Here is a 13,578-nt window from a genome sequence, read left to right on the forward strand (position 1 = left end):
ATTGCATTGTTTAAATCCAACCTCATACTTATTTTCACCACTGGCAGACTTGCTCTGTAGTTAATAGCAGGCTTGACTGAAGACAATGTGAGTTTTGCTTACCTAAAAATCACAATTAGCTATTTCTGCTACTGTGGAAGTTAAAAAAAAAAAAAAATGGCTAGCATTATAAATCCTTTCTTTCTCTGAATAACAGTTTTTTATAAAAGGATGAGAAAAATTGTATTTTGTTTTTAAAAAACAGTGCTCTGTATTATAATTCCTTTCACATCATGTTGGGGTTGACCATGAGATTATAAACTGCACTGACTGCTTTAAAATTGGTTTCTGATTTTTTTTTTTAACTTTTTTTTAAAATTTTTTTTTCTTTCTAGAGAGAAACTCTGTAAAGATTGTATACAAGACCAACAGAATGCATTTTATTACATATCTTACAATGCAAAAAACTAGTTATCTGATCAAATTCATATTTGATCCACTTAGTTTCCAATTCATCTTAGCTATACTCTTGATGTCCAATGGAAACTAAAATCCTCTTGCATTTCTCTCACATTTTAAACCTGAAATCTGTTTAATACGTAAAGAAAATCAGTGAAGTTCAGCTAATGCCATCATTTTTTATTCTGCAAAAATAAATACTAGTTAGGGAGAGTTTGATGAACTTATTTTCAAGTCTCCTGATTTTAATAATGATCTAAGTATGTGCGCTGGCAATATTTCTATCATTAATTAATGCTATTTCCTTAATTCCTTCTCTTCAGTATTTCATGCAGGTGTTTTTACTTGGTTTTCTACAATAACCATATTTCAATGAGTGGGTTTGAAACCATTAGTTGGAGATTATCTCCAACTCCAGAGAAAAGTAGTATATTCTACCTATGGTTAAACACAGTAGTATCTTAAAGAATAAAACGAAACTGCGTTTGACTTTGTTGGAACTAGAATGAATACAACCTGCCTTTTGAACACAAAAAGGTTTAATTATCTGTGTGTGTTTTCTCCATAACTTCATTCTGTAAACGTTTCTTATGGGCAAGTTAGCAAATTTCAGCTAGTAAGAAAAAATGGAATGCCTATAATGCTCTCCAGCAAGCATATCTGTGGTTCTTTGGACATTGATGATTTTGTCAGATTTAGGTAATAAGTTCTTTTGTCTCCTTCCACAGATAACTTCATATAGTCACAGTGCAACGAATGCTCTTCCTTTACAACACTTCTTTTTCACTAACCTATGAAACATCTTATAAAAGTATGCCAGAAAGCTCTTACAACCCACAGAAATCTGATGCCAGGTGTCATTTGCAGTGGAAATCAGTCTTGGCAAACTCTCTAGTGTAATTAATAGTTTGTTCTAATTACCTTCCAGAGCATATTTCATGTCCTGGGTAAACAGGGTCCACATGATTTCAGCACTGATTTTTCCCATGTTCAGCTCTTGAGGGAACCTGCAATCAATCACATCACATCAGTTCACCTGCTGCTAGAAATTATGCTTGCAGCTGCACAGCAGAAAGGCAAGTATTTCCACAAAATAATTCCCCTGGTATGCACTTACTGTATTTTGTGTTTTGTACGATTATATGAACCATCCAATCTTCAAATAAAAACTTCCCTTAGTCTAATGTCAGGGGCCTAAGTAATTAGTAGCATGTTGCACAAATTCCCTCACATGACATTTTAAATCAAGAAACGTCCATCTATCTTGCAGATAACTCCTCAACTTTAGATAAATCAGATGGCTTATGAAAAACCTGAAACAGTTGGCTGTTTGTTTAGCACCTACAGGTTTTCCTTAATTCCCTTATTACACTGGAAAATACTGAAGCTGTCTGTGAAGCTATATTGGTTTATACTGGTTGAATCCAATTCACTGAAGACTTTCACCCTGAAGCATGGGTAAAACAGTAAAGAATATGAAAAGTAGAGAAATGCATACTTTTGATTCAAAATTTTAGTTTTGGCCTTATGCTTCATGTCATCTTAGAAAACAGTCCTTCTTAGATATTTTTTGGTGTTATCAAATAAATATTTCCCCACAACTTTTTCATAGATCCCAGCTGCTTCCTATTCTATGTAAAAGAAAAGCTTTAATCTTTCAGTTGCCATCTTCACTGTTAGCTACTAGCAAAAGCTAACATTTTAGTGACAGACACTGTATCTTTCATATCATATTTAAAAGGAGAACTATTTGTCTATGTTGGTTTTTTTTTGTTTTGTTTTGTTTTTTTAAAAAAAGGCTGTCCTTACAGCAGGTGTGGGACTGACATTCACACGAGCAGTTCTCAGGGCACAGAAGCAGACCAAAGCAGGTCATGCAGCTAAAGAGCAGAAAGTACTGCACAGAACCTCTGAGTGGTAAACCAGTTGTTTATACTACAGTGGTCCAGTGAGAGCCATACAAATACACTAGCAGCTCACCATGAATACATAAAATCATGAAAGACCCATATTTATGAGGAAACAGAGTTGTGTGGCTTTTGTCTTGAGTTTATTACACCACTTTACACTTGAAGAGAATTTGTTCCAAAGTATTTTGACCTCTTATTGAAGCACTAATCAAATTCAGAAAATATTCTGTAATAATTTTTGTAGAAATGTAAAAATTTTTAAAGTTCTTATTGCCAAAGAAAGAATGAGAATGATGTGCAACTTTAAGGTAGTAGCAATATGATTTAAGTAATGTATTCTTTCCAGGGATGTGTTTGACCCTGATCATATCTGCAAAGAAAAACTACTTTAACAGCTCATTAGCTCTGCCACTTTACTATGAAGCAATTGCTAGCTCAGATCACTGATACGCTTCTTTATGCTAATGGCTGCTCAATTATAGAACTTTGTATTAATTCTGTTAGCACAAAATTAATTGTTCAAAAGCCCAAATGTATTTAAACTGTCTTAATTTCTTTACCTCCAGTCCAGTCTGACTGCTCTCTTAGCACCAGACTTGAACTTTGACAATGTTGCTCTGAGGAAATATTTAAAAGTTGATTTAATATTGACACTGTGCTTTGTCCATAATGCAAGGCTGGGTCTGATAAAAATGCATTTGTTTGATTAGTGGTGTATATATATGTGTATACATTTTAACTTTTGAAAACACATGCACACACTAACTGCAATTATCTTTTCACTATGTTGCTTAAATTACTGTAATTCGACACAGTGTCCTCAATTAATCCCACCTGACTTCAGTTAGGTACCTAAAGTTCACACCCAGAGATGTCAACTTCTGTGTCCCTGAGAACTATAAGCTTAATGCGTAATCATCAACGAGACATACCAATGAAATCCTTCTAACCAATGCCTAGGGTATGGATGGTCGCAATTTTATCATTACATGGATACATTTTTGCGTACAGCCCTGCAGGATTGACTGCCATTCCCATACATCCTGTTTCATTTTATCCAACACAGTGACCTCTTAGCAGGAGACACTATGGCAAAAATGATCATACAACAGAAAATGCATTGTGTTTTAGGACAAAACTACTGCTTTTCACATGTAATTAATCTGCTTCATGGCAACTATGATACCTGTAGGTGTATTCATCAGAGATTCGAATAATAGATTTTTAATTTGTCCAAAGTAGGCTAGTAATGTAATGTGGACAGTTAACCTAATCAATGTTTTCAGCCAGTGAAATTGATTTAACATGCTAAAGAACTAGTACCTAACATGCCTGTAGATCTCATTGTGCTGTGATATTAACCATAAAATACACTTCTCCAAGCATTCACATGCTTGGAAATGACATCACATAGCTTGCCAGGGTTCAGCTAAACCTTATTTCCTGAAAGTTTCCTCCAGTTTAATAGTTTGACTTCCAAATAATTTAATCCCAATTCAGAAAGTAAACCTACTTGCTTAGCACATTATAACTACAGAAATCTGGCTTCAGCACTACCCCAGCCCCTTCTCCACACAATGATGCCGTTGCTTTTCCACTTTTTTGCATTTATGAACAATACTCATATCAGAGCTGGTAGTAAGTGGAGTCCCATAAGCAAAGTAAATTTCTAGTTTTCAACACTGCCTTCGCAAGCTTGATTATTTGCTACTGCAGCTTCACCCAGCTCAGACAGGCATGCACAACAGAAACTGTGACAAGTAGTTTTCGCACATTAGAAATAACCATTTCACATCTGATTCCTGGCTTTCTTTTATCCTGTCATTCATATGAACTGTGTTGACACAAGAAAATAAGCTCTATGCTATTACTCTGCTCTGCATTCTTTATCCTGTTCACTGACGTACAACAATTTGAGACAGTACAACATCTTGTCTCACAAAACTAATTAGCCACAAGCTGCTTATTAAAAAAGTTTACTACTTATAAACATATTTCAGAAATAAATAGCTGTTATCTACCATTGTTAAAATTCCTTTCATATACATACTAACTATAATGGCTGAAAACTGAATTGCATGGAGACATTAAAGCTGTATGGTGTAGACAACTTGATTTTAAATTTTTCCAGTATTATTAGTTTACAGAGGATTGAACAGAGATTATCAGAGTATAATTGACATAGTGCTCCTGCATTAATTACTTTTTCTTAAATGGAATATAAGATCTAAATAATTTTAAATTTTTCAACCAATTTCTGCATTTGCTAACATCAAAATTCTGGGATTAGACTTTTCCCCTTGGTATATATTTATGTTTATATAAGTAATATTTATGTGTAATTTCAGTTAGCTATTCTTTTAATAAATATCATATAAAGTATACAGGATTGACAGAATACATCATGCATTCAAAAGATTTGCTCTGAATGTCAACAAAAAGGAAATAAAGCTAAGACCTGCGTCAACAAGTATCATAGAACTGTGATGGAGTAAAATTTTGTCCTTAACTAGAAAGGCTATATTATTATGGCTACTATTTCAACCATTAGCTGGCCAGGATAGCAATGATGACTGTGATACATTCTTTCTCTAGGCATCCAGTACTGACCACACGGACGGCAGATTGGACATTGTTTTGAGATAGTGCAACTATTTTTATAGAATTTTTGAACAATTTAAGCTGGAATGGACATCTGAAGGTCATCTAGCTCAAAGCAGAGAGAACCCCAAAGTTATGTCAGGTTGCTCAGGGCCTGTAGAGCTGAATTCTAACTACCTCCAAACATTAAAATGACACAACCTTTCTGGGCAACATATTTGAGTGTTTGACCCCTCTCACTGCGGAATCTGGATTTGCTCCTGTATAGCTAATATGAGTTTCCCTACCTGAAAATTGTGCTCGTGCCTTTTACGGTGCACTTATGGAAGTGGTTTGGCTCTGTCTTTTCCTTATAACATCTCATTAGGAAGTTGAAGAATGCAATCAGCACTACCCTTAGCTGTGCTTTCCTCAGGCTGTACAAACTGCTCCCTCAGCTTCTCCTCACGCATCACATGTTCCATCCCCCTAATATTCTTGGTTGTCCTCCACTGTAGTTCTCCAGTTTGACAATGCCTGTCTTGCACTGGGGAATCAAAGCTGGAAACAACCACCCAAATGCAGTGTCATGGGTTCTGACCAGACGGAAGCAATCACTTCCTTCAACCTGTGGGCTGCAGTCTTCCTAATGCAGCCCAATATGTTATGCAAAATACAACTCACTCACTGCACTAGCAGCTTTATTCATGAAGGTAGCAGGATTTGGTCTCTTCTTAAGGTCCTTAAATTGCTAAAATAGTAGCTGAACTTTTCATAGTACCATGTTTTGATTAACATTCCTCCGTTCGTTGCATGAAATTTGTTTTAGTAACAAATGTCATGGTTTATGAGCACTCCTTTATCAAAGCCTGAAAAGAGGCAATTAAAAACACCCCTGGAATTAAAAAAAGAATCTTTGAGATTTCCATAGATTAAAAAAATAAATTGAAATCCAAATGACGTCCTAATTTCTTATTCAAATCAATCACTTATGTATTTTAAATATAAACCCAAGAGAAATCCATTGGAATACGCATTTTAAAAGATGTCAAATTATCCACAAAAGTCCACATTATCTACTTCATTTCCACTTGACAGAGTTCTTATGTAAGTGTGGGCATACTAAAATAGATCTCAAAAAAATAAATTAAAGCATTGTAGAACTTCAAATAGACAAAATTTTTATGTACTTCGTTAAACGTAGCACATCAGAAATGGAAGCTTCCTTCCACACTTCTCCCAAATGGGTCAGAAGTGAGGCTCTCCATTCAGTTAAGACGCACAGTATCTATCAGTGAAGCTGGTTCAGCTTCACTAATTGTAGCAGAGGTGGCACCTTTCAAGCGGCCAATGTTTTAGATATTTCTTATACAACATCCCAGACCTTGTGTTGATGGGCATGGAACAAAAGTCCATTGACCTCCATGCTGCTGATAATGCAAGATATCTTGCTCTTTCAGCTACATTACTGTTACTACTTAGGGTGCAAGCCAATGATAGTAAATCTCATTAGACACCTCATTAGATGGTCTGCATCTTCTGCACTGTGTCATACAGATAATGACTTTGCAGATCTCATTTAGAGGAGCAGCGTTACTGATTCCAACACAGGTATGATGAGGGCAGGGTGACTTAGACTGTGCTTGAAATCTAATGTTAAACATACATCAGCATGTCTATGGTAAGTATAAATGTCAACACAAATCAGTCCTACAAAAGCAAGTAGAGAAAACAACTGTAAAATGAAAAACTTGAAAGGAATGTTCCATTTAACTCCACCAGCAGGACTGTTAGTGTGAACAATGTAGGAAATCTCTGTATTATTTCAATGAATATTATGTTCATTTTTGTTGATTTGATTGTTATGAAGGAATCTGTCATACAGTGACAAGCTGGTTAATGCCTGCAGGACTTTTTTTCCAGTTTTTATTCTTCTAGGAAAGAATCAAGAATGCTTCTAGTGGCTTACCATCTGCCAGGAGTTACTGGACGATACAGGCAATTTTCACAGCATGCTACTAGTCTCTGGTACTTGCTGGGTGGTTTGTACCTTATCTAAAGGATGTGCTAAAAATTGTGTCATGTCTACATCACAATTTATACTAATATATCTGTTTTTAATGTCACTAACTTTTACTATGTATTTTAAACAATCTACTCCATTGTCATAATACAATTTGTGCATTCGATTAAGAATATAAGGGCATGTGCACAACTTGAGACTGCAGAATACTGATAAAGACTTTACGTATATATGCGAGTCTTTTTTTCCTGTGGGGATATGTAATTGGTATGGCTACGGTATGCACCACTCCTGCCACAATTTTCCTCAGAGATAGTTTTACACATGAGTAGTCACATTTACTTTAATTTGGTTACTCATATTTCTAAGAGTACTCATGTAATAATAATACATAATTTATTATTTGCAGTACAGTAGCACTTACAGGCTTCTGGTAGGTTTAAGAAATTACTATGCAGGAACTTTAAAATATGTAACAAGACAATATCACTGATCTTCAAAACTCACAGTTTAAAAAGACAAGACACAGAATGGGGAAGAAAAAGTAGAAATTACTTGCTTAATATCCTATGACAGGTGAATGTCAGTCAGCAAAAGAACTTAAGCTTTTGAATCTTCCTTCTGTGCCCTCCTCCCAACCAAGACAGGATTCTAGTTTGCTTTAATATACATGTATATATATAAATATATATACACATACTATATATACACACACTATTATATATACTAATATATATTATATTATATACACATAATATTATACATATATACCCAAATACTATTATTATAATATATAAACATACTATCACAGAGTCATGGTGGGATGGCTCCTGTGACTGGAGCATTAGAATGGAAGGATACAGGCTCTTTCGGAAGGACGGGCAGCGGAGACGAGGAGGGGGTGTTGTCCTCTATGACAATGACCAGCTGGAGTACATGGAGCTCTGCCTGGGGATGGATGAGGAGCCAATCGAGAGCTTATGGGTCAGGATTAAAGGGAGGGCAGGGACAGGTGACACTCTAGCGGGGGTCTGCCACAGGCCACCCGACCAGGAAGACCGAGCGGATGAGGCCCTCTATAGACAGATAGGAGCAGCCTCACGTTCACAAGCCCTGGTCCTCATGGGGGACTTCAGCCATCCCGATATCTGTTGGAGGGACAACACAGTGGGGCATAAGCAATCCAGGAGGTTCCTGGAATGTGTTGATGACAACTTCCTTCTCCAAGTGACAGAGGAGCCAATGAGGAGAGGTGCTGTGCTGGACCTTGTTCTCACCAACAAGGAGGGGCTGGCAGGGAATGTGAAGCTCAAGGGCAGCCTTGGCTGCAGTGACCATGAAATGGTGGAGTTCAAGATCCTTAGGGCAGCGAGGAGGCCACACAACAAGCTCGCTACCCTGGACTTCACAAGAGCAGACTTTGGCCTCTTCAGGGATCTGCTTGGTAGAGTACCATGGGATAAAGCCCTGGAGGGAAGAGGGGCCCAAGAAAGCCGGTTAGTATTCAACGATCACCTCCTTCAAGGTCAGGAGCAATGCATCCCAACAAAGAAGAAGCCAGGCAAAAAACGCCAGGAGGCCTACATGGATGAACAAGGAGTTCCTGGACAAATTCAAACACAAAAAGGAAGCCTACAGAGGGTGGAAGCAAGGACAGGTAGCCTGGGAAGAATACAGAGAAATTGTCTGAGCAGCCAGGGATCAAGTTAGGAAAGCTAAAGCCCTGATAGAATTAAATCTGGCCAGGGACATCAAGGGCAACAAGAAAAACTTCTATAGGTATGTTGGTGATAAAAGGAAGACTAAAGAAAATGTGGGCCCTCTCCAGAAGGAGACCTGATTACCCAGGACACAGAGAATGCTGAGGTAATCAATTACTTTTTTGCCTCAGTCTTCACTGGCAAGTGCTCCAGCCACACCACCCAAGTCACAGAAGGCAAAGGTGGGGACTGGAAGAATGAAGAACCGGCCACTGTAGGAGAAGATCAGGTTTGAGACCATCTAAGGAACCTGAAGGTCCACAAGTCAATGGGACCTGATGAGATGCATCCGTGGGTCCTGAGGGAACTGGCAGACTAAGTCGCTAAATCACTATCCATCATATTTGAGAAGTTGTGGCAGTCCAGGTAAGTTCCCACTGACTGGAAAAGGGGAAACATAATCCCCATTTCTAAAAAGGGAAAGAAGGAAGACCTGGGGAACTACAGGCCAGTCAGTCTCACCTCTGTGCCCAGCAAGATCATGGAGCAGATCCTCCTGGAAACCATGCTAAGGCACATGGAAAATAAGGAGGTGATTGGTGGCAGCCAACATGGCTTCACAAAGGGCAAATCGTGCCTGATAAATGTGGTGGCCTTCTACGATGGGGTTGCAGTGTTGGTGGATAAGGGAAGAGCAAGTGACATCATCTACCTGGACTTGTGCAAAGCATTTGACAGTGTCCCGCACAACACCCTTGTCTCTAAATTGGAGAGACGTGGATTTGATGGATGGACCACTTGGTGGATAAGGAATTGGCTGGATGGTTGCACTCAAAGAGTTGCAGTCAACAGCTTGATGTCCGAGTGGAGACCGGTGATGAGTGGCATTCCTCAGGTGTTGGTATTGGGACCGGTGCTGTTTAACACCTTTGTTGGTGACGTGGACAGTGGGATTGAGCGCACCCTCAGCAAGTTTGCCGAGGACACCAAGCTGTGTGGTGCGGTTGACACACTGGAGAGAAGGGATGCCATCCAGAGGGACCTTGACAGACTTGAGAGGTGGGCCTGGGCAAACCTCATGAAGTTCAAGAAGGCCAAGCGCACATGGGTCGGGGCAATCCCAAACATAAAAACAGGCTGGGCGATGAGTGGGTTGAGAGCAGCCCTGAAGGAGAAGGACTTGGGGCTTTAGTGGATGAAAAACTGAATATGAGCCAGCAATGTGTGCTCCCAGCCCAGAAAGCAAATTGCATCCTGGGCTGTGTCAAAAGAAGCATGGCTAGCAGGTTGAGGGAGGTGATTCGGCCCCTTTACTCTGCTCTTGTGAGACCCCACCTGGAGTACTGCATTCAGCTCTGGGGCCTCCATCATAAGAAAGACATGGACCTGCTCGAGCAGGTGCAGAGGAGGGCCAGGAAGATGATCAGAGGGCTGGAGCACCTCTCCTGTGAAGACAGGCTGAGAGAGTTGAGGTTGTTTAGCCTGGAGAAGAGAAGGCTCCGGGGAGACCTTACAGCAGCCTTCCAGTACCTAAAGGGGGGCTACAGGAAAGCTGGAGAGGGACTTTTTACAAAGGCATGCAGTGATAGGACAAGGGGTAATGGCTTTAAACTGAAAGAGGGTAGATTTAGGAAGAAATTCTTCACTGTGAAGGTGGTGAGACACTGGAACAGGTTGCCCAGAGAGGCTGTGGATGTCCCATCCCTGGAAGTGTTCAAGGCCAGGTTGGATGGGGCTTTGAGCAACCTGGTTTAGTGGAAGGTGTCCCTGCCCGTGGCAGTGGGGCTTGGAACTAGATGATCTTTAAGGTCCATTCCAACCCAAACCATTCTATGATTCTATTACATGAATATTCAGAGAAAATATGAAATAAATAAAAGCAGAAAATTCCAGGTGATTAATTAATATTTGATATTTATCTCCAAGTACATGACTCTCAAAACCCTTAGCGTTCCCTTGTTCCCAGCTTGCACTTTGTCAGAGAGATGCACTTGGTATTCTGTCAGACATATTTCACTGTCTGACTAAACTAACAGGCTGAATTATCAGCATTATGAAAAACGTTCATGTTAGGAATGTATACAATAAACAGTAATGTAAACTGCAGAGCACAACATGACTGAGATTTTATTATGCCTGTTATTCTTCAGTATTAATCTGTTCAGATGGTTTTGCTTCTACGTATATTATGTACGTTTAGTATTTTCAACATCCTCTTAATTTTCTAATTCTAACATCTATAGGTAAAGAAGAAGGAAAAGAGCCTAGGCTTGACATTTGTGGCCACTGTTAAAACCGCTTGGAGGACCCTAAAAACAGTATTGTAAAAAGGAAGACAACTTCTTATAAATTCCATGTTATGTTACATTCCTTCCTGACATCATGTTATAATGCTAAAATCCGTACTTGACAACTTAAAGTACAACTTCCAATTTGTGCTATAGATAGTTCTGGCACATCTTGAGTTTGGTTCCAAATGTCAGAAGCAGCAGTAATGTTTTTTCAACTGTAATATATCTTTCTGGCTAAGAATAATGACAGAAGCAGCTATATAATTCTATTGTTTTCCCTAAAAGTGGCCGTCACATAGACTACTCAGACACTGCTCAAGAAAGTCATATGTCACAGTTCACAGCAGTCACCACTGACTTATCTGCATTTGAGGCCACAACTGAAGGCAAATTCTGACATATATAAAAATACAAACACAACTGAAAGCAAAAATTAGTGAAAACATTAAAATATAAAGAAGAAACCAGTCCCCAAGAAGAGTCTTAAAATCACCATATTTAAAAAACTCACAGTCAAATTCTTCACAGACGTTAGTTAGATTAATGTGGAAGTTCTCTGGTTCTCTGACAAAACACACAACAATTAGTCATATGCAGGGCTGATTCTCCTTTCTTACTAAGGTTTAATGTAAGAGAAACTTCATTTACAGATTAACGAGCTCATTGAGAAACCATCCCTCACTAAAGGACTGAAATAATTATTAAATTCCAAACAGGTTACAGACAGCTCAAGGATTTCTTAGCACGATTTATTGCTGTGCACAAGATGTTAATGGATGCTAAAGCTGGGACTTGGATTAAAAAACTAATCCAAATAAAGCCAAAGGGTATGCCAAGCACTCTGACAAGCTCAAGAGAAAGAGACCAAGTCTCCTCATATTGTAAAAAGAGCTGGACTACATAAGAAACTAGTCAAATGGTTAGTCAGAACTAAGTTGGATAGTCTAGGGTTTATTTTTTTGCAAGTCAAAGACTGAGATACCATCTCTAAGTTGTGTGACCTGCAGGCAGAAGAAGCCTAAAGAATTTTCAAAATGGACAGTAACAGAAATGGAAGACAAGGAGCTTACTGAGTGCCACACTTCAGTGCAATGGCTCATCTGGTCATTCTGAGCAAGGAGATGGCTAGTGTTTCTGATGTAATAAAGGAACCAAGAATCTAGGTACATCTTTATGTAAATAAGCACTGAGTTCTATCACATGTTTCTTACTCCAATGAAAACAGCATTTCATGTTCCTGGATTTCAGATAAGGGTCTGGGCAAAAAAAGCAAAGTTATTTCTCTTTTTCCTAAGCTCTGTCTTAACTGTACTTCAGAAATGCAATTACTGCAGTAAATCCCAAGTCCTCTCTCAGATCAAACTCTTTCAAAGAAACCCAAGAAAGAAATTAGGGACTTCATTGTATTTTTGCAAAATCTTTTACCCTACTCAGAGGACAGAATTATATTTGAAGGAATATACGAGACACACATTTGTCAGAAAAGAAGCATGCATCCTAGAATTTATTCATCAAGTTGGAGGAAGGACAGTTGACCGCCTTCATATAAGTACTAGTTTATACAAAGGTCTTTTCCTTTTGAGATAATTTGTTCTAAAAGGATGATGGTAGCCATAATCTGCTCTCGAAAGTAGAAGCACTGTAACTCCAGCAGCTGTAAAGCTGGATGGAGAAAGGAGATAGCCTTCTTCCAGTCTCCTGCATTATGAGTATCTGCCTAATAGTCATTATTAAGCTCATTATTCTATAATTTGGTTAATCCCTCATCATCATGGTAATGAAGCACAATTGTATCAGTCTACACATACTGTCTTTTTGTGCATTGTTAAGCCTGTGATCTAAGAGCTACACATAATGAAAAATTTGGGTTTCTTTCCTCTATGTGAATCCACACAAGGATTTGTGTTTTCTGTTGTCATGGAGTCAATTTTCTCTCTGTTGCCTATGTCTAAGCATTTAGTAAAATATGTGTTTCCATCATTTGTATAATTTAATTTAGTGTTTATGGGCTATGTGTATAGTTAATTCCAAGTTGTTGCTGAACTTGCTTTCCAAAACTCATGCTAGTTTCCATACTTATATCAGAGGCTGATGGGTATTATGCAGCTATCACAGTTATGGGTATTATGCAACTATCACAGTTATTGTTGCTGTTTTATTATATGTGAGAAGCTAACAAAGCTTAACACACAACAGAAGCAAACAAAAATTTCCACATGCTGAAGATAAATGGTAACAGCAGCAGCTGACTTATTAAAGGGAAGCGGTAATCAAAGATCAAATTCTAAAGCATCTGTGTAAGTAAAGAATTCTTTATTATTTGTATTTTATCACCTTATTTTTAGGTAAAAAGACTTTTGCAAACTATTTCAGAATTGTGTCCCTAAGCAGCAAAATATGAGAGAAATTTCCCCTACAAACCTCTACATACTATGTTTTCTAACCTTTGTAAAAACCATACATTTTGACATTTCTCAGTGAAGCAAGAGGACAACCAGGAAAGTGCTCTATTAGTCATTTTGTTTACTCTTGCTACAATTATTTCTGTCTCACAGGCCATAATTTTCCCAATTTCTCTATCATTCTTAGAGCAATACTATAAAATCTCAGTTTATCCAAAACATTGCTATTAAAAT

At 38.3% G+C, this 13,578-nt stretch overlaps 1 protein-coding gene across 6 annotated transcripts in view; it reads right to left on the reverse strand.

Annotated features, from left to right (window-relative positions):
- UNC13C (unc-13 homolog C) overlaps positions 1-13,578 on the reverse strand; it is a 201,965-nt gene that overhangs the window by 61,523 nt on the left and 126,864 nt on the right. For all 6 annotated transcript variants that reach the window (XR_003923374.1, XM_041123662.1, XM_041123660.1 and 3 more), the window contains one exon: positions 1,360-1,445. Coding sequence is in view for 5 of the 6 variants with exons in the window: in XM_041123662.1 (XP_040979596.1) it covers positions 1,360-1,445 (86 nt within the window). In the remaining variant the exon portion in view is untranslated. The remainder of the gene's footprint in view (positions 1-1,359; positions 1,446-13,578) is intronic.

The sequence above is a fragment of the Aquila chrysaetos genome, chromosome 5, assembly GCF_900496995.4.
Source record: "Aquila chrysaetos chrysaetos chromosome 5, bAquChr1.4, whole genome shotgun sequence".
Classification (NCBI taxonomy): domain Eukaryota; kingdom Metazoa; phylum Chordata; class Aves; order Accipitriformes; family Accipitridae; genus Aquila; species Aquila chrysaetos.